This window comes from Apteryx mantelli, chromosome 6 (genome assembly GCF_036417845.1).
Source record: "Apteryx mantelli isolate bAptMan1 chromosome 6, bAptMan1.hap1, whole genome shotgun sequence".
NCBI lineage: Eukaryota > Metazoa > Chordata > Aves > Apterygiformes > Apterygidae > Apteryx > Apteryx mantelli.
Genome location: NC_089983.1, coordinates 16,268,074 through 16,289,707, shown reverse-complemented (window position 1 = coordinate 16,289,707; position 21,634 = coordinate 16,268,074). Strand labels below are relative to the sequence as shown.

The 21,634-nt window shown below is 36.1% G+C and overlaps 1 protein-coding gene across 3 annotated transcripts in view; it reads right to left on the bottom strand.

The window, feature by feature from the left end:
• RFTN2 (raftlin family member 2) overlaps positions 1-21,634 on the bottom strand; it is a 55,892-nt gene that overhangs the window by 33,979 nt on the left and 279 nt on the right. Inside the window, exons 1-2 of one of the 3 annotated variants that reach the window (XM_013952169.2) lie at positions 5,180-5,286; positions 4,588-4,734 (exon numbers count right to left, since the gene is read on the bottom strand). In XM_013952169.2, the coding sequence (XP_013807623.2) occupies positions 4,588-4,726 (139 nt within the window). In that variant the 5' untranslated portion in view covers positions 4,727-4,734; positions 5,180-5,286. Of the gene's footprint in view, positions 1-4,587; positions 4,842-5,179; positions 5,287-21,634 lie in introns of those variants that run through there. The other 2 variants (XM_067298894.1, XM_067298895.1) reach the window with 2 other exon arrangements.

Sequence of the window (21,634 nt, the reverse complement as noted above, 5' to 3'; positions counted from 1 at the left end):
ACCTTAGACATACTGAAGCAGTATTTTTTACCCTTTTCCTAGTTGAGAAGTAAACTTCTTTAGAACAAAGTTAAGCGTAGAAACAACTGGTTTGTTTTTCTTAAATATTTTTTTTGGAACCCTTAAAAGTGATCTGTGGATCATATGTTGAAAACCATAGTTTTAACATAGTTCTAACGCCTTTTTAAAATAAATCTAAGTACATTTTGCAATAAGCTACATGGCGTTACTATTTCTAAGCAGAATCCCTCTGAGTACCAGCACAGATTTCTGATCAATAGATACCAGCTAGGTACTACATCTGGGTTGGCAAAAACTAACTAAAATAAAGTAAAATAAAATAAAATCTTTTTAAAGAACCTTTTTTGAATAGTACAATCCACAGCTTCTGCACAGAGAAAAGAAGATTCTGTACTGGTAATAGTTTATACTCTACCACAGTAAATCTGACTCAGTATTTCCTGTTCCCCTCAACTCCAACTGGAATTTTAGATGCTCTCAGAACCTCTGCAAAGCAAGGGACCAGCACTAATATACGAACAGTAACTGAAGATTAGTTTTGCCAGCATTTATCTGCCAACATTGAATTTTTCATCCATCACAGACGTGGACTCTTGTGACAAGAACGCTTGGCTTGGAATATGATGGTGTCTGTCAGTGACCCTTGCTGTAAGTGACGCAGTACTTTTTTGGATTCTGACAGTTCCCACACTTTGGAAGACTTTCTGTGCATTAAGATAAGGAAAGACATTACTGATGTTCAACTGAATTGGATTTAAGTTCTTGACCCACACTGCTTATTTTAGGAGATACAAACATTTTAACATGCTACTTTAAACATTTTCTTTCAAATCAAACAAAAAACCCTAAAAGAGTAAATACATTTTTTCTCCCCTGATTTTACAATAAAAATTTTTGATATAAAAGAAAAAAGAAAAAAAATAAATCTCACTCACCACTTTGAAAAGGTATTCCTTAGAGTCCACTTCGTGTTCTAATTTCCTCTTTTACCTACCTGCCCACTAATGGTTAGAAAAGTGACGTGGGCTAACAAGGCATATAAGGAGTTTATCAAAGACACAGCAAGTCACAAAGTCACAGATCTAGCCTACTGGTTTAAAATATGATAAACCTATTATCTATTTTCTTTGCCAATGTTTTTTAATCTAACAAACTGAGCTAGAATTCTGCAGGTTGACGAGTTGCGTTCTGTACAGCCTCAATCTCTCTAGACTACTTCCCCCTCTATAAAAAGGTTTACTGCTGGTAACTAGCAAACTCATCCAATTTATGTAAACTCTGCCATTCTCAGACACAGGACTGGGCTGTTGCACTTTCTTGCGCTACCTTACCAGCCACTTTTGGAGTTGCACTGCAAAAGGAATACTTAGGCATACTTTTATAGTGGAAAACACATTACAGACCTTCCTTTCACAGAGTGATTGATGGTATTTGTCCTAGATAATAATACCTCTATCCCGTAAGTCCTCTCATAGTAAATCCAAAAGACACTAAATATATATTGAAGAGATAACTACTCTACAACACACAGAAGCCAAAAAAAGCAAGTAAGTATGCAACATGATCATCACTTCACTGACTGCAACCATATTAAACAAAATTTCCATCCTGATGTGTTCTCTTGCAACAGGTAACCAAAACAGGTCTACAAACAACAGAACTACAACTAACTTCTTAGTTGTATAGCTAATTTTAGATGCATGATATTGACGATGATGACAAAACAGGTATTTTATGCATATTCAAATGCTTATTCAGACAAACAAGAGCTTCACAGCATGTCATTTTAGGGGGCTGAAATGAAAAACACTTGCATTGATATTCCTTCTTTTCCCTAACAGGAGAGTTTGGAAAAGGCAGAAGCATTCTGCTTGACTAGGAAAATTTTAGCGATTCCTACTTTGTGTTTAAATTGAGCTTCAAAAATAGCAGCTGTTTGTGTAACTGAGATACACCTCATGATTCAGACTGTAAAACTTGCAATACTTGACAAGCACTTACAGTTACACTTTGGAAATTCCTCTGCTCCATTTCCTTTGTACCATGCAACTCTTGCAAAGTTAGAGACTGGCTGTACTTTTCTTCTTGGAGATTCTCCTGGTGCAGAAGAACCTCCCTGGGACTCGAGGCTGATTTTTGCCATAGGGATGGGAGTGTTTTGGGGACAAGGAGGGGAGAGGCCAAAGTACAATACACTGCTGATAACTAGTTAAGTTGCTCAAGGACTCCAGCCAGCAGGTTTAGATTACAGCATGGTTGACCTAATCTGTGTCATGGCTTGGAAGAAGACCATGGACTCCCGAAAGTCTCCCCAACAGCCCCTTTTTTGTTTTCATAGAGCATAAATCTCATGAAGAGAGAACAAGGCATATTAAATTAAAATATAATGCATTTATGCTTGCTGTACTTCTACCTTAATGTAGGTATAGAGAGGATACTAAGTTAGGGTTTTCTATGTTTTACTCGGAACCAAATCCAGGATTTAGGGGTAACAAGTCACTCTGACAAACAGGAATCCCAGGTGTTGGGGAAGATCTTGCTCTAGAAACTAGCAAAGACTGCCCTGAAGACCTAACACAATTTCACAGCAGAGTGAAAGCTAACTTTGTTCTAAAGTGATAGAAAGCTTCATTTAGCCCAAGGATACTGGAGTGGCAACAAATATGTGGGATGGAGTTGAATGGGTTAAGAGATGGCAATGGGAAAAAACAGTCCACTATATTCCCTACAGTACTTTAGCCAAACCCCACATTTCATAAGCAAACAAAATTCAGAAATGTCTCCAGAAAGACAGTGCACACAATTATATTTTGTCTGTATTCACAATCTGAGTGCAAAAAGTAGAGACTTCAAAGGAAAAAAATATTGTAAAGTTAAATATGTATATACAGCTAAAACTATTCTACAAAGAGATACCTACGTTTACAAACCTAATTGCCTACAGTTAGAAACCTAAAAAAGTTAGGCTACTATCTAAAGCTGAACACTGTCAATGTCATTTAGCATTCAGAATTCTATAGTATGTCATTGAAGCTGAGCAGCTTTGAATATGAGACTAAACACGAAAAAAATTAACTTTTTTTAAACTGCAATAATATGATATGTTATTAAAATAATAGAGATACATCTTTAGTTGCACTTGTTTGATATGCGTTTTGCTCGAAAGCAAAAATCTTCTTTATAACAAATCCTTTCCATGATACTTCCCAGAAACACGTTACTTTAAAATAAAGCAAAACTATACAGAACACAGACTATTTAAGAACGTTAAATGCACTTCAGTTTCAAGAAAATTAAGTTTTATTATCCTTTCTATTATCAGTACATCAGTAGGTAATCAATGTATGCATTAGACAGCCCAGCATTACTTCAAGTATGTTATTACTATTGCTATTCAATACAAAGAAAGGTTTGTTTCTCCAAACAGAGCAAATCAATGAGCAACTCATCTTCATATGTGCAAATAAACAGAGCTACAAATACTGTTGGATGTCAAGTACTATAACTTACTAGAATATTTTCTTTCTATTAATAATCTTGCAGTTTTTCAATAAACAGACTGATATATGTAAAAATATTACTACAGTCTAGTAATTCAAAAAGAAAACTAAGCAGAGGTCAAGTTTTGTTTTTGAAAAAGTTCCTGAATAAGTAACAACACATACACTAACACTTTTTCCCTTTATCAAATCCTTTTTCCAGCTATTGCATTTACTTTAAATCCTTGCTCTTAAGAATTTCCAGTAGATTTGTTTGTTATAAAATGTGAGTTACTGCAAAGTGACTGCAAAACTGAGCTGTCTGTGCTCGGAGGGCAGCCATCTGGGCTTGTTTATGTTTTCAACTTTCTGGAACGGGGAGTTGGTCTGTTAGAGATGGGACACCCTCTGGAAGGAAGTATCCCACAGAGTGCCGTCTGCCTCCAGCTACGCATACAAATTTTATTTCATTTTGGTCACAATTTCAAAAGACTATTCAGCAACTACCAATAAAGCATTTGGAAAATACTGTAAGACGAAACTAGAAGATTCTTATTAAAATATCTACCAAAGGGTTGTGGTAGGAACAAGAGGGAAAACTATTCCTGGTACACAACTAAGAAATAGACTTATTTCTGTATAAAGTAACAAGGACAATGACAGCCCGTTTTCAGAAGTTGAACACATTTTAAAAAATAGTTACTCAGAGCATTCTGCTACCCTTGCTTAGGCACAGCCAATTTTGCAAGCAGTCACACTGAATTCAGACAACCATTATTCAAAGTGAGTAAGGATGGCAGTATCTGACTCACAGGAAAAACTCTCAAGCAGTTTTTAGCCAGCTTCCTTAACAAGCGCAGTTGTGTGATTTGGAGAGATCTGTTGTTAAAAATACTTCAGTAGTTTCCATTGTAATTTTATCTAACTGAAGACCTTTGTCATGATTTGTATTTCAAAATAAAAGTCTTACATTTTGGCTAGCTTTGATAAAAGTATCTAAGCTTTCTGTAAGTCAAACAAGAAAGAACTAAGTGAAATACTATCCCTTCTTTTCTCAAAATATTAAAAATAAAACAGAAAAAAATACCTTCTAAAGTAAAATCCAGCAATACATATTCATAAGCAGAATCCGTCTTTGTTTCAACTTGTGGTCTCTTCAACGTAGAAAAAATTTTTCCAGGGCTGCTATCATCTGGGTCTTCCAGCTTTCTCAGTCCGCACCCCATGGTAAGATCTGCAAATGATTAAGTTACAGGAAAAGGGGAGGGGGAGCAGCAAGATCTGTTGCTCTCCCTTTAAAAAAAAAAAAAAAGTAATAATTCCCTTTGATTTTGTTTTCTATTAGCCATAAATCCAAATACTGAAAAATTCTGGTTCCCAAGTTAAAAACTGAAAGTACTTTCTATTCATTTCTACATATAAACAGTAAGCCCAAAATGACTTCAAGCTACCAACTCGGCAAAAGTCAGCTTGATTTCCCAGCAGTGTCAGAGCTGCTACAAACTAGCAGAGATTTTCCATGCCACGTCAATTTACAGCCAGCCCCCTATCAGTGCTCTCTCACAGAGGACACCAATAGTGCTTTGTTTGTCCTTCTAGACGGACTGGCTGAGGAGGAAAAGGGGGAAAAAAAAAAAAGAACTGAAAGTTAAGAGAGAAACTTGTATGTAATTACTTACCTCCAGAAGATCTCCTCAAATGCAGTAGCAAGTCAGAGGAAAAAAAGCAAGTTAGTCAGAATGAGGGAATGAGAAAAGAGCCTCAACAGGGTTGGAGACGAAAATCATTTCCAGAAAGGAAGTCAGCTTTGAGAGGAAATTGCTTCTGGCATCTCAAAGGGTAGAAAAGTAAATGAAAAGCAGTTTAGTCTCTATTTCAGATTTCAAAGTTTAGTCCTATTTCCTTTCCACAGGAACTTTCTTCCAGAAAAAAAAAAAAAGTAGTATTTTGTAATAATGTAAAAATATTGTAGTAAAGAGGTTTCTTGTCAAGAAAATTATGTATGATTACAATAAAAATCTACATTAATAAAACCAACTTAAAATTGTTTTTGATAAACCCTAGAAAGTTATACTAAATGAGTTCTCATTTTAAGTTGGAAAAACTCTTGTTTCAAGTTAACATGAATACAGTTACAAGATTTTCTGCCCCACGGGTGTTGAAGAGCTGAAGTCCTCTCCTCCTCTGTCAGGCTGACTTCAGGTAGGACAGCCACAGACATCCAACGCTGTTTCCTAATATTTTCCTTTAAGTCCTGAAAATTCAGACTGAGCTCTGAAAATTACACTATTTTTTTTTTTAAATGTGTATTGTCACCTAGCATAAAAGCACTCATTGCTCTTACATGAACTACTGCAAGTCACTTGTAACTGTATTAGACCTGATGCAGACCGTAAGAATGCATGGGGGGGTGAAGGGGGGGAAGTAATATAACTTTCATTTAAGCAGCTTACCAGCAATGATGCATCTGCAGACTGCATTGCCTTTGAAATCCACATTATAAAGTTATTGGAGAATAACTTAAAAATCAGGCAGTGCAGAACCTATGCAATAATTATCTGTTCAAACCTATATTCTTTAAAATAAATCTAGGTGCCTTAACCAAGAGGGTATGCCTCAGTGTTGTCTTCTTGATTAAAACCCAGCAAAACATACCAAACAAGCAGTCCCTCAGCTCCCTGCAAGGCTGCCTACCCAGAGCTGACTCCCAAAGCCCATTTTGCAGTGAAGGGCATCCCCAGCTTGCTGCTATAGCAGACACATGTGTAAACTGCCCGCTCGACTCTGGGAATCCTGCTGCTCCATTCCACAAGGATCTTCAGATTGCCTGCAACCTCTTGTATAAAGCCATGGCAATGACTACAACGGTGGCAAATAAAACAACTTTTTGCAGTATCAGTCCACTTGCCAGCTGGTTGCTTTTGTGTTTTTATTTAGCTAAACTAGCTTTGTTTTAAATGAGGCCAGAAGCATGTATTTTGAGGTCTCACAAGGCTTACACCTCCAAGACGGGATTTTTCATAGTATAAACTCTCATGACACCAACACAGAAACACTGTTATGGATAGACATGATGATCCTTAGTTTGGAGAACCCCATATTAGAGAGGCAGCTATAAGCTTCTAAACTGGAAGTCAGGTAACAGTTACCATTAAAGACTTGAGTCAGAAATGAAACTGAACCAGTGAAACCAAAGACCCCAAAATACAGAATGAAGGAAGAAAAGATTAGCAGTATCCTTCACAGGAGTTTACAACTGGATCAAGGCATTTAAACAAGTGAGAAGAGGAACAAGATCATAAGATTCCTGGCTTCAAAAGGTGCCTGAATATAAGCAACAAAACAGCCCACCTCCAGTGACCCAAAATGCAATGGCTCTGACCAGATCCCTACACCGCACTGTGATTCACGGGGTGTGGTAACCACAGCAACTCCCACTGCAAGAGCACAAGACTCACACGCTGAAGCTTAAAATAATTTTTAGGACTTCTGAAAAGGCCACAACCTGACCAATGGACCAATTAACCCACTGAAACTATGCCTCTACGGATGGCTTGCAGGACCCCCCTAAAGTTTCATTCTGATCAGCTGGAAAAAGGATAGAGATGGCAAAGAGAAGTACGCCAACAGGAGCAGGGGTCTGCTGCTGGACTATCGATCTTCTCGCAGCAGCACAAGATGAGCAGCAGCAGCAGTTTTGCACCAGCAGAGTTCTGACTAGAGAAGGACATGGCAAACCTTGCTGTCTACCCAGACCTCCAGATGGGTCCTGTATGTTGTTCAGGAAGCACTTTGCTCCCTGCTCTCAATGTAATGGAGGATTTGAAAATGTTTTTGCAGGAAGCACTTTTCCTCTTTCTTATTACGTTGTTACACTTACTCAAGGCAAGAACATCACCTGATGCGTGAGGCTGAGGTCTTAAAATAGCATGTCCCTCTGTTCTTGACTCCATGCCCATCTGCTCACTACTAACGCAATAGATGTCAAAGGTGTTGGAACCAAGGCGGCCTTTGTCCAAAGCGCTGCCACCAAACACGAGCTCTGGAACCCCTTCTGGAGGATCGCTCTCCTGCTGGAAATACGAATGCAGCACTTTTTGCTTTTGGGAAAAGTTGTTAGAAATTGACTTGAATCGAAAGCCTACATAAAAGAATGTCTTCTCTCCAAAACCAACCATGACCTGCATAAACCATTTAATAAAATCATCCAGTTTAAACTTTGCCTCCTCCAGTTTCTTAAAAGACCAAGAATGGGAGATTAACTACTGATAGCTGTATGTTCTTTTTTTTCAAATCATCTGAGCTTCCTGTTGATTAAAAACATAAAACCAAGACATAAGGAAAATGATTTAAAGAGTGCAGGTACAAAGAAGGTTTTCCTTGTCTATGTGCAACGTCCAAATAAAAATAATAAAGAAAAATTCAGATGGATTGGTTTATGAACATCCAATTTTGAATGGGTACTGAAACTCAAGAAAGATCATACACTACTGAATTCACAATTCACAGACTCAGTAAGAGGAATCTGAGACAGCAAAAGTGACTCCCCCATTAATACTTTTCCACAGGAATAAGAAGTACACTGCGTGGTCTTCAGGACACAGTTTCTCAGGAAAGACTACAATCTTGTACCCGTATGCACTTCATGCAGCTGTAGCAGAATCCATATTAAACACTTCCTTAAAGACCTCTTTCTTTTTCTAATTCAAATATGGGCTAGAGTATGTTCAAAGCAAAAGAAATCATACTGCTTTAATACTATGTAATTACAAAGAGCTTCAAAACAAACAATATTTTATTTAAGATTTAAAATGTGTGTCAAGGATTACATAAGATGGCCTACAAACTGCTCTAGGCAGTTATCACGGTCATGAGAAATGACTCCTTCTCAACCCCATGAGGTAGAACTGGTTGAAGCTTCTGAGAGGAGAACGTCTCAAACTTTCCATCCTGTTCAGACCACCACTGGGACAAAAACACCAGTCTGTGTATTCATGCAAAAGTTATTCACTCAGACATTTTAACCAGTTAATGAGCTCACCTGGAATAAATTCACTATTACAAGTTGAACAGCCTTTGAAGATCCATTTCTATCTGAGGTTAAAGAGTATCAAGTATCAAAAACACAAATATATTAAAACTGTAACAATTACTTGAAGCATAAATCACTGCTATTTATAAAAATGTCCCTATGACCAAAAGTGACTCATCTAACAAGAAAGAAAGGGGTAATTCATTGTTCACCTGAAAGAAAATCAAAATGTAAAATTATTTTTGGACTAAACATGTTTCGTAGTTGTGGTCATAACATCCGTATTTGCAGCTTACAAAGGCATATAAGAGCAACAGTAAAAAAAGATCAGCATTATTATTTGATATATATCAATCACTACTGATACAGAACATTTTAACAGAGGACAGACATAATAGCAGCAGTCCAGAGAACAAATTACAAGTGAAAACTAATTAGTCAGATTTCTTCAGAAATCAGTTATAGGACTTAACAACAACGCGTTAAAAAACTCAAAAAATTAGAATATTAATCATCTCAAATTGCAACACTTTTGCACTTCACAGTTCCTCTCTGTATTCCTTTTTAGGCTTACTCCTTTACTTCATGACTCAAGGAAGATGTAAAGTTTTTGCTCAGGGCAGGTCAGTGAGAAACAAAGTAAAAAATTATTTCACAAAAATTCTGAGATTCAATAGTCAGAAACTTCTCACATCCCCATCCCCATTACTTTAACTAAAACAAAACACTGACGTTTATTTCTTCCTCTGTAGCATGATTTAAAGAAAGATGTTTTGTCCATTATTTAAAGATAGGGTTTAAAGACTTTTACGGCCAACAATATTCTGTTCAATATTTCATTCTCAAAGCTCCTTACTTTGACTCTTTCTTTTTCTTTTCTTTTTTTTTTTAAATTTGGCCCCAATCCTTTTTTATTCCTTTGAAGGAATAACTTCAGGAATCTAACAGAAACAAAATCTCGTTAAGCATGTTAACTTGAGCAGAAAAGCCAACTTTCCTGCAATGCTACTTAATATTCTAAAAAGTATAATTACCATAAAGATGACAAAACATCAGTTTGTTTTGTAGAAGTTTAATGATGAAAGTTTACCAATTCAATTTTTCTTATTTTTCTAGTACAATGTTATACTACTTATCTATGTCACCATTAAATAAACAATAGTTACAACTCAAACAGTAGATAGGGACCAATTTATTTGAATTGAACTTTTACTTACAAAACCAGAATGTTATTAGAAGTTACAAACTACAGAAACTTGCTTTTTATTACTGTATTCTACAAGTGGTTTCAACAGAAAGAGCTTTTGATTTATAAAATGGCAAACCGCTCACTGAAATGAGATCTACAAATTTCTTACTCTTATCTATGCACATCCACAGTACCTCATCTAACAAAGTTGCAGTAACTAGATTATTAGTACCTGGAATACAGTATCAAATAAGACAGCCATCTGATCAAATAAAATCATGTGTTCTGGAATAAAATCGGATGTTCTAGTTTAACCATCCAATTAAAAAACAATTAGAAACATGAACAGTATTCTCTTTAATGCATACATCTATATAGCCTACAGCTACGTTGATGGACGGAGGTACAAAGCAACCACGTGGCTCTCAAAATTACAGTTTAAATACTTTTTGAATTAGCTGTGGCTCAAAAGGTCTAAGAAGGCCTTATAAGATCTAGCTTTTCTATTCCATCTTAGCTACATTATTAAGCATTGTTAAAATAAGGGCTACATATTACAGCTCTGCTCTCTGTATTTCTATTTGGATTTTCTGCATAACAGGTTATAAGGATTTGCCTACCGCTTACAAGACTGTGCAAATGTATCAAGACATTGGCATTATATTTTGGATCTTTAAAATAATGATTTACAGTGTGTGTTTTTTACTGAAATAGGAAACAGAAATGAAGAAAATTTTATTCCAGATGAACTGAAACTACTGCAGTACTTCAACATTACAAAGCTCCCAACCTATTTTTGTACAACAGTACACCCATACAACTTCTCACATTTTAGAACTATGTTAAAACAGAGAAAAAACATTCTGAAAGAGCCATGTGTTCTGTTACTTTTTCCTCAGTTACTACTGGAATGCAGTTTACTCACTAACATAATGGTAAAATAATTATGAAATAGACAGTCATTGACTTAATGTTAAGTATTTTGGAAAATGAATTTCAGAATACATAGAAATATCCAATTAATATGAAGAATGTAACCTGTTCTACAGGGATGATGAATATATTGCTGGTGCTCAAGATCAGAAGTAGCATGTACCAAAAGCGTTAGTGAACAAGATAATTCTATTTAATGCAGGAAAATATTCCTTGATCAAATACATAAAAGTATAGGAGAGTGATAACTTCCATAACTTAGATTGTCTAAATCTCTAGGTTTTCATTCAGTGTTACCTAATAGAGAATGTTAAAGTCAGCCTTTTGCCACATAAAGATAACATTAAATAAACATCAGTTAGAAATACTGCAAAAGCTAGCTCACTAGAAAACCAAAAATACGAGCAGGGAAATCAGAAAATTAATTTGGTTCAGTAATATGTAACAAACAGTACATAAGGAGGAAGGTGAATATTTGCCATATGTTATTTTTTGTTGGCTATCTGTATGCCCATAGGCCGCAGTCCCACAATCTGATCTGATCCCTCCTAGCACACATGTGCAAAGCCTTACAGCTATCAATGGGAAACTGCACAGGCCCAAAGAGACCGTTCCCCTCCTCCAAACCCCAAAACCACAGTGAGGGATCAGGATCTCATTATCTGGAATCAACTAGCATACAAATCTCCATATTATGAAAATTTTAAATGGCAGGAAAGTAATACAGTGTAGTATAAGAGAAGAAGAAAAAAAACAACCCATAAACCCATGAATGTTACAATGTCAAGATAATGCAATTTTAGGCACTACTTTAGAGGAAATGATGTAGTTCTTTCCTATTCTATATTACAGGAATACAATACTAATATAATTACAAAAGTCATTTATTGTGCCTCTATTGTTTCTGATGAAGGATCCAACTACTGGAAGCTTAACGGTTAGGTTACTGCTAATTCATACAATGCCAGCATTCTGGCAAACGTTTTAAAGAAAGATAAGCCTACGACATACATAAATATCAATGGGGAGCCCTCAGTACTCGACCAGTGATCTGTGGTTCTTGGAGGAAAGCCAACAGTCAATGCTTCATCTTGGTCTTTTCCAGGTCTCTCAGACCAAAACAAAGCACTGTGAGTAAAGCCCTGGTGACAGAATCTGAACAAGCAGTATCCTTCAGACTGAAGTTACAGTCCCCACAGCAGAACATTACAAATATCCTTTTGTGCCCCAAATTGCATATCCTTCCAAATGATCAAGTTTGTATGCAAGTAAAAAAAAGTAAACCCCCTTTGAAGCAAAGGCCGCAGGATCAAGTCAGTATCAACAATCTAACATCTGTCCTGATAAATGGAAATAAACTACCATTTGTGAGTATTTAGATTAAATGCCACTTAATCTGATAGACATGCAAGTGACTGCACCATATTTGTACACTGTCAAGCAATCAGTTCCAAAGACTTTCCTGTAAATACATTTTTTAATATAGTACTTGGTATAAAATTAACTTCTTAGACCTTTAAAGTGTTTTAAAAACTGGGAAGTCATGTTTGGTAAACCAAAACTCCAAATCCCCAAAATAAGGATTTAAGGTTAACCTTAAGAATCCTGGGTCAAACAGATATTTCATGATATGAGAAATAAGGCTCTAACAGAACATATAACCTTTCCTGGGTAGCTCTGGAGATAGCATACCATTTACAGAAATATTTACTATCTAAAAACGCTCCCATGGAGATGAATTATTGTTGGGATGTGCCAAGATTTCTTTAAAATATTTATATTGATGAATTCTAAAATCTAAATCAAACAGAAGAACAACTGGATGGGTTGTACAGATTGGCCCAGAGACATGACAATCTACAGCAGCTTTTTCCTCCATCAAAAGTAGGTTGAGATCCCCATGAATCTAACAAATTGCATCTCCTTTTGATACTTATTGTTAAAACAATCCCCACAACTGTTAGGGTAACACTTTTTTTTTTTTTTTTTTTTAAAAAAAGGTTTAAATCATATTGGTGTCAATTTCTTTTTCTGCCTAGCGAAAGGGGCAAATCCATCTGAGCAAACTTGCAACCAAGACCATAAATAAAACGACATACTTCAGGGAATCTCCTCGCACAACAATGTCAAACAGGTGTAAGAACAGAACCAGACTCCACCTCTTTTCCAGCGCAATATGAAAGAATGCCATTGACTGCTAGAATGATCTTTAAATAAGGTATTTACATATCACTCGTGGATTATTTACTGACTGTAACGCCCACTCTGCGAGATCCCCATGTGATAAAAAAGAAAACCTCAAAATGCAGTTAGGAAATTACTACAGAGCAAATGAAAAATTAAAAGCTCAGGGGTATTTTACATACATAAAATAAAGACCTCAGTGCTACAGAAGCAATAAGCCACAGCTTGCACTCCTATTAACTATAGAGGCTGAGTTTTAACCTTTTAGGAATCAGTTTTACAAAATATAGGAGGAATTCAGGGGGAAGGAAAGGAGGCAAGGGAAGAAGTGGAAAATTATCTTCCTGCAGTTGAGGAGAAAGTAGTATTCCATCTCAACACATGATACTGTCAAGGAGTTTTTCAATTTTGCATAGACAACAGAAATTCAAAGAAGCAAGGTGAAGTTTCCCGTGGTCTTATAATAGTAAGAAGTCAATTCTTGCCTTTCTCTATAGCTAAAACCACACCATAAACACAAATGTATTGTTTACCATATTTAAGAAAAATGTCAGCCTCATATGAAGATATGTAATTATTAAGCTAGTGGTCCAAATTTTATTTAGAAAAAAATTATTATTCCCAAACACTAAAATGACACATAAGAAAAACATCTTATAAATTAGAGAATTCTTATTGCAGCAAAATTAAAAGTATACAAGCTATACTGGAATTGAAACAAAACGCACACAGATTTAAATAACCAGATTTGAATCCACAACAAGTAAATGCTGTCAATATGTGGGAAAGTGGCTTTTACTTTGCAACTAATGGATCTTTTAATTTATGTAGTCCAGAAGTGAAATGTTAAGTTTTCTGTTTAATAAAAGTATGCTGCTTTTCAATCTATGCTAGCAAGTAATGTACATACATTAGTCTGTATATCACAAATTACAATTTTGTCCTGTAAAGGTATTTTTTATTAAGAAAGGAAACCATGATTTTATCCTGCATTTCATGTGTTTGCCCATCCAAACTGCAAGATTTCACTTTATTACTCTACGAAAAGCAGTAACGTTTCAATTTAGGCACATTCAGGCAAATGTTAGAAGCTGGAGAACTACATACCCTCCATGTGACAAATACATTAGCAAGGTAGATAGCTAAAAACCTGTTTTACTGAATCTGTAGAAGAAGGTGGTGTAAGAATTTTATCTTCCGCTCTATAATCTTTTCTAGGATGAAAATGGGGACTTTGTGTATATCGAGGTTTCAGACTCACAGACAAAGGATGAGAAAAATTTCTTCTCACAGAATGTAACCTTGGTTCCTAAAGAGAGGGGAAAAATGCAGTTTTGTTTCCTCTACTTAGAGCCACATCACATTTACTACATTAATAATGCGTTAGTGGAAAGTTACAGTTCATTTTGATGCTGTGTCAGCTAGACAGACTTGGTTCAAAAAGGAAAATCACATTTCCATTACACATGCATATATGTGAAGTTGACAGTGGTAAGAAACATACTCATTTGTTTGCAGGTATGGAATCTTAAAATCAGTTCACATTTAATTTATTAAAAAAAAAAAAATCAAGTTTTGCTCACTGTTCATATAGCTTTCCAAAAGTATGTCAAATCAGTAAAGGAACTGTTACCCTCTTTCAAAATGAGCGGGGAAAATTATTTTTATAATATGTTATGGTGCAAAATTATTTAACCAAACCTTTTTTTTTTTCTACTTTTATATTCCCTGTAATGTAAATTAGAGCAATACATTAAATAAATCTCAAGCTCAGCTTAGCATCAAGCATTTCCAAGAACTGTTTGTTTATTTAGTTCAATTCCTAAGTATACCTAAGCATTTCCACTTAGCTGGAACAGTATCCAAGACACCTTCAAGACCATAGGTATCTCCATGCTGTACAAACAACCTTAATTCTAACTTAAACTATGATTTTTCTGCCTTAAACTTCTTTTAATTTGTATACAGTTTCTAGTATTTTTAATAACAAAGTGAACAGAGTTGGTAAATTTCTACGGGAATTTATAATGATGCCTACGTTACCCTTCAGTAGCTAAAACTCACAGCTTTATAAACCCGGAGCTGGGTAACTGACAGCTGTCCTTTTTGTAAACTAATGAACAGGTGATGGACTGTGATTAAGTAACTTGTCAGTGGATGTCAGTAGCTGCTGACAACAAAAGGGCCGCAAGATTCGGAAAACATGGGTAACTTTTTAGGTGCTGGCAAGAACTCTCTCTAGAATTTTTATATTATTCTGTTTATTCTTCCTACCATCAAGTTCTCTGCCCTTTCTCTTACTGTTTCCCCTTGAATCTCAGCTGCTCTACATCCCATTTGTGGAATACCCATCTGTTTTATTCTGTTTACTTAACCAATGTGAGTTCCTTCATCCCTTTCCATCTCTTAGTATGGCACATGGCAGCCTCAAAATAACATCTTTGTTTTCTAATGCTATATTCATAGCCAGGCACTTCCAGTTCGCCTGCATTTTTCTAAAACTTACTCAATACATCTTTTCCCCCTCCCTTTTAACTCTGCCAGTTTCCTAGTATTACTAGCTGTAGTTCGTACATCCCTATCAGGATTTTCAGACCATGTTAACTCAAGATTTTAGCCTCTTTTCATCATCTACTAGCTCCAAATCTTTTGCATTTCCTTCCTCAACTCTCAATTTCCGTAGTCATCTAGTGCCAGTCTCCCTGCCCGCTTCAGTTGCCATTATATCAACCTTACAGGACTTCAGTCCCAATCTATTTCTCTTACCCTTTCTTTAGTTTTGACTCTTACAAACCCATATTTTTTCCTCTCTACTGCCTAGTCCCCACAGGAGGGTGAAAAACTACTCTGAGTTTAACTTACAAAACACAGACATGGAACAGCCTGCAATAAACCCAATGCGCAAAGTGCAAACCGAATCTTCAGCAAGTTCACCAATGTGTCTAAGGGAAAATCAGGCAAAGTTTTAATATTTTTTGAAAGCCAAAACTGGGGATAAATGACACAAAGATCACACCCTGATCAAATAGCAAGTCCCTGCTACAAATCACAGGGTTGTTAAAAGGCTTTCAAATAAGAAAGGGACACACATTTTATAATGTGCAAAACATGTATTCTTCCCTAACTTCATCTTATTAAAACACTAGATTTTAAAAGAAAATCAGAAACTAAAAGCAGCACCTTCTTTTGCATAATAAAAAGCAGGGTTGAGCACTCACCACAGAATATAACACCATGAACACAAATCATTGTAAATCACACAAAATAGGTAGAAAAGGGGAGAAAGTGAGTTGTTAATAAAGGAAGCTAAAACAGTTTCAGAAAAAAAAAAATCATACATTAAAGTACTGAAAATTTCCCTCACCACTGAGGGAAAAATAAACCAAACGTGCACAGAACTTGGGAAGTCGAACTAGAAAGAAAATAATGATGGAATGAATACATACATGACTATCTCAGGAATGAATGACATGAATTACAAAATTTGTTTTACATAAGAGAATATCAGGAAATTTACAAACATGCAGCAAGTAACTAAATAATATTGCAGACTCTGCTGAATTTTATTTTAGCATGTTTTATCATTTACCAATCTGTAAATAGCAAGCATTGCAATGAAACAACTGACCCTAAGTTTCACAACAGGCAGCTGCTAGCTGGTATGTTGATGATGGATCTCGGCCACATGGGAAGGACTGGACAAGAAAATCAGTACAGGTAGACCAGAGCTGCCCAAATGGCTTAATAGTGAATGCTCCACAATGTCTGTCAAGTAAAGAGAGAGAACATACAGATCAGAGAAAGCAAAGAAAAAAAAAAAAAACAACTAAACTGGAATGAGAACGAACTATTAGAATAGAAAAAAAGAAGTTGGTAAAGAGAACATAGAAGGGAACAATGTGAGAAAAGGCATGCCATCTGCACCTTTCTGTGTTAATATAAAATTAATGAATATGTATTTATCGGAGTTTAAAACATCCCTTTTACAGGCACTAATCCACATTACAGATGGTGGCAAGCCTCTTAATAATCATATTTGAGGACAACTAGAAGTTTTATATTTAAGTTTCTGAGACTTAGGTAACTTTAAGCAAAACATGCATTCTCTCCATCTTAATTTCATTCCCTGTATAAATGAAAAAAATACTTACCTATATAAAAATGTTGAAAGTTTTAATTTTTTGTTCCAGCTGGAATGTCATCAAATAGTACTGTACTAGTATAAAATTACTATGCTTTTCAAAAATGATTACAGCAAGACTTCCCTTTAAAATATCACTGAAAGTTGTGTATATGGCCATGCATGTGTATATATATACACATACACACATATACGCATTTACAAGTATTATGTACACATACACACACAGAGAGCACAAATTTTGGCTTATTAGTCCTAACTTCAGAGGAGAATGGAGAGCTCTGAACTCAGTTAGACTTAAAGAACATTCACTACCCAAAAGCCAAGGTATTCGCCTCAGGCATCAGTACAATCAGAATGCACACATACATGAACACTAATATTACTAATATTACAAAGAGACTCCCCTAAATCCTGTTCTGACACAGGAATATCCTAGGAAGTAGAAGAATCAATCTTAAAGCTATTGAAAAGATTGTGGAGAACAGACACTGAAGTAGTGACAAAAAAAATCTGAAAAAGAAGATACATTTCTACCATTGAAAGGTTCTTGTGGTTCAGAAGTTAGTCAACAAGGTTTTCAGAAAGACCATAAGACTACTTACTACCCTTGCACTCTCTGTGCCTTTCCTGAACATCTTCTGAAGAAAATGCTAAGTTTAAAAGTAGTGCTATGGCTCTGTACTCTGATTTAGTATATAGTGCTCAGAGTCCAGGTTCAAGAACTGGATTAGGGAAAATTGCCAGACTTTGTCATCTGAAACTAGTCTATTGTGAGGACAAGGGTGAAGAACTTAGACAAAGTAAGGCTGATTTTTTTTTTCCCCTAAAGCTAAACAATCACGCTAAAAGAAGAGAGGATATTTCCCCCCGCAGACCTGAAAAGTCTCCAACAGGCAAAGACACTGTATGATTCCATACTGTTAATGTTGTCCACATAATTCAGTTGGATACAGACTGTAGGAACAGCAAAAGCTCTCCAAGACTAGAACCGTGCCAACCCCCCGAAAAGTACTCCGCAGTTAGAAAAGATGACTGAGAGGAGGAAACAAATGCCTGAAACCAAGGAAAACAATAAACCCCAAACCACCCACCTAACCACCTCCATGGGCTAGAACTTGTTACACCTTTGCTCAGTTTTTGTAAATCGCAGCTGTGGTTACTCAGCTCCCCAGGTCTCACAATGTCCCCCTCATATACACATGATATCCAACAAACATTTAGTAGGCCAATGCTTCAAAACCCAAGATAACTATCACCAAAATAAAATTTAAATCGAAAGTATTTCTCCCAGGTCTGGAGCCAGAGAACGTGAATTTCAGTCTCCCCTCAAGTGGCTGCTGTTACTGTGGACTACACAGATCTTACTACCAAACACAATCTCATACCTCTCTTCTAGAGGCACTCAAAACATCAATCCCCGTATCAGAGGGCAATTTTAGATCTGAAACACTGCACAAGATCCAGTAGAGATGGGAAAGAATTCAGGTTTCCTAAAAAAAAAACAAATGCCATCCAAAAATCCATGCAGTCTTTGAGAATGAATGTCAACTGTATGAATAAATGTCAACAATTTGTATAGCTGTGCTTAAGATGGAACTACTTCCATATACTCATGAACAAAACATGCTATAATCCCCAAAGAAAACACCTTCTGTAAATACAAAGTATTTACAGGAGATTTAAGGGGATTTAGCATTTTGGATTCAAGCCTTATTTTAAATACCAAATTTGGATCTAAAAATGAATCATAGTCAGAAATTACAGAGCATTTTCTTCTAATTTTCTTCTTGAAGACCGTCAACACAAAACTATTAAAGTGGTAAAATAGAGAAAATGAAGAATCAATTAAAAATGCCAGAACTGAAGCTTCCTTTGTTATCTGCTGAATGGTTTACAAAAGTAAGGAACTGAGCTCGCTTTTTACATATCCACACCAGCAACAGAAATGCTAGCTCAGAAATCCGTGAGCTTCTTCTTTGATGAGCATTTTGTCCATTCTTCTTGTTCACCTTTGTGACTTCATCACAATATAACTGCAATACATACTCTGTTTGAGCTACATTTGAAAGCTATAGAAGTCCACAAACACCAGAAATATCTGGATACTGGCTATACCCATATTACTTTTGCCATATGACCATAGATCCTACTATAAAGTATGTTTCTATAAAGTATCTATAAAGTTTATTCCTAATGCAAATCTGTACAGGAGACAATTAACCAACTACTTTAAAGGTAATGTCCTTATCTTAGAATGTGTTCTCTCTTACACAGCCACTACCTAGCATTTCTCAAGCAGCAAAGATACATTTGCTGGGGTATTTTAAGACCGTAGCCAGCAGGCGGTATCTTTACACAGCTGGGGAACAGGTGGTAACGATGCAACCTCTCGCTTAATACACAGTCTGCTCTCAACACTTGCTCTTTTTTCAAACCTTGTTGAATGCCCAGCCATAGTGATAAACACAATACAAGCTGATCAAATTCATTATGCATGGCATATATCCAAAGCCATTAGGATTATGTGAAAAGGTAAAGCAAATGAAGAATTATACTCCAGAACTACTAACTACTACTAAACTGCTAAAAAAATTACCAAAAATGGTATCCATCGTTATCTTGTAATAAATAAAATTATCAGAATTGTCAAAGTCTTATAAAAGGGTTTAGCTATATTTGTGAATCTACTGGAAAACTGATCAGAACTTTCCTAACTTTCAAGTCCATACCTTTCATTTATGGACTCTAATTAACAGAAGACTTTTGAGAAGACAGGTAAAAATGAGCAACCAACACAATGAACAGGGTTAGCAGTTCTGTGCTTAGTTTAATCAGGCTTAGACCTGCACTGCGAACATGAGTCTTCCTTCCTCTAGCCTATTCCAAAACTTGTTCAAGTACAAGACTGTGTGCCGTTGTTTGACAAACTGGTGTGGGGAACTGATTCAAGTTTAAGTTAGCTCTTTTGGGTGATGTGGGTGGGAGCAGGGCTTCATTAAAGCAGTTATATTAAAGCCCTTAAACCACATCAGTTCCCTGACCTGGCTTACCATACAGCTGTATGAAAACCTGCATTAACACTGGCAATGGGTAGTGTGGAAAACTGAATGAATTGCTGGTTTATGCCAGCTTCAGCTGTGTGTGAAACTACTTCTAAAGCTAGGAATAAACATACAAGACATCATATAGTGAGGTAAGTAAGAGTATGGATTGCAGCTCATTTCCTATGCCACAGTAACCATTCAAATATGGCTTTAACATGGATGTTCTTATTCTACTGTAAATCAACACACCCTGTATCACTTATCATGGAGCAAACTACTTTGCCTTAGCTATGAGAAAAAGCATGGTACTGTGTAAATTACTGTAGAAGAGGAAGAGCTAATATGCTCTAAATCTATCTTGTAACTTACTTGACACTATCTCGTTCCTATAGCCTTGGTCCTAGGAAAGACAATAAAAGTCAAGTTTCAAGGCACAAAAACTTGCTTTCTATGAAAGGAGTACATGCTACATATAACAAAAAAGTTTCACCAGTAGCAGAAGAAAAAACAAAACGAAGCCCACAAATGATGTCTGACCACACTAGTCTTTGTTTTTCTTCATAGGTGTATATGCCTATACAATTAACATCCCTTTTACTGAGAATTTAATCCAGATGAAATGTATTCTGAAGTTTATAGAACTTTCTTTAATATACGTGCTGGGTATGAGAAAAAGGTTATGCTTCTTTATCTGATACAATAAGCACACACTTATTTTTGATTCTGAGACTATGATTGCCAATGTTTTCACTGTTTTCACACACCATTGAAAGTGGAATGTACACTGGGTATGATCACTGTGCTCTACCACCTCCCTTTTACACATATCTTGAATGTACGAATCACTCAGGATTAGTATTCTTCTCAAGTTCCTGTTCAGCTTCTATTTTTGTCTTTTATTGGACTACTTTTGGTTTAATCCAAGACAACACAATGTGACAGCACCCTCTACTGGAAATATTTAGTAGATATCGTTACATAAGTACTCTGTGAAAAAAAAACCCACCCTCCTCTCTTAAAAAAAAGAAAAAACCCTAAAATAAAAAAGGTATAAAAGACAGACACAGCCTATAACACATCTTTGATTCATTCATATTTATTCTGTCATTTGTACTTGAGTAAGCATCTTCTCTTCACAGACGAACAGGCACTGTAATACCAAGTAAAACTACTGATACCTTCAGCCCTTTGTTATCATGTGGTAACAGGTACCAGAGGCTAAATCCAACTTAGGATGTTTACATATCATGTTAAAACAAGGTTTTAGTAATTTAGGCAACAGGACTTCCAACTGGGACTCTAAAGAACTTGCCTCAGTGTGGAAGAACCAGACATCTTAAAATGGCCATTGAAAATCAGAACTGCACAGAAAAATACCTGAAGGTGGCCAACAGGGACAATTTTTCAATCTCACTGTCCCAAAACTCCACCTTGCCATAGTATGAGGTGCTTGTCTAAGGCTGCAAGCAATGAATTCAACCACTCAAGATCCAGAGATGTAAAGACAAGAATTTATAACTATCATTTCAAAGAACTGAACAAAGTTCACTGTTTTCTCTCAAAATACATGTTTCATTTGCAGCTTTCTTTGTATCCCAAAAGTTTTAA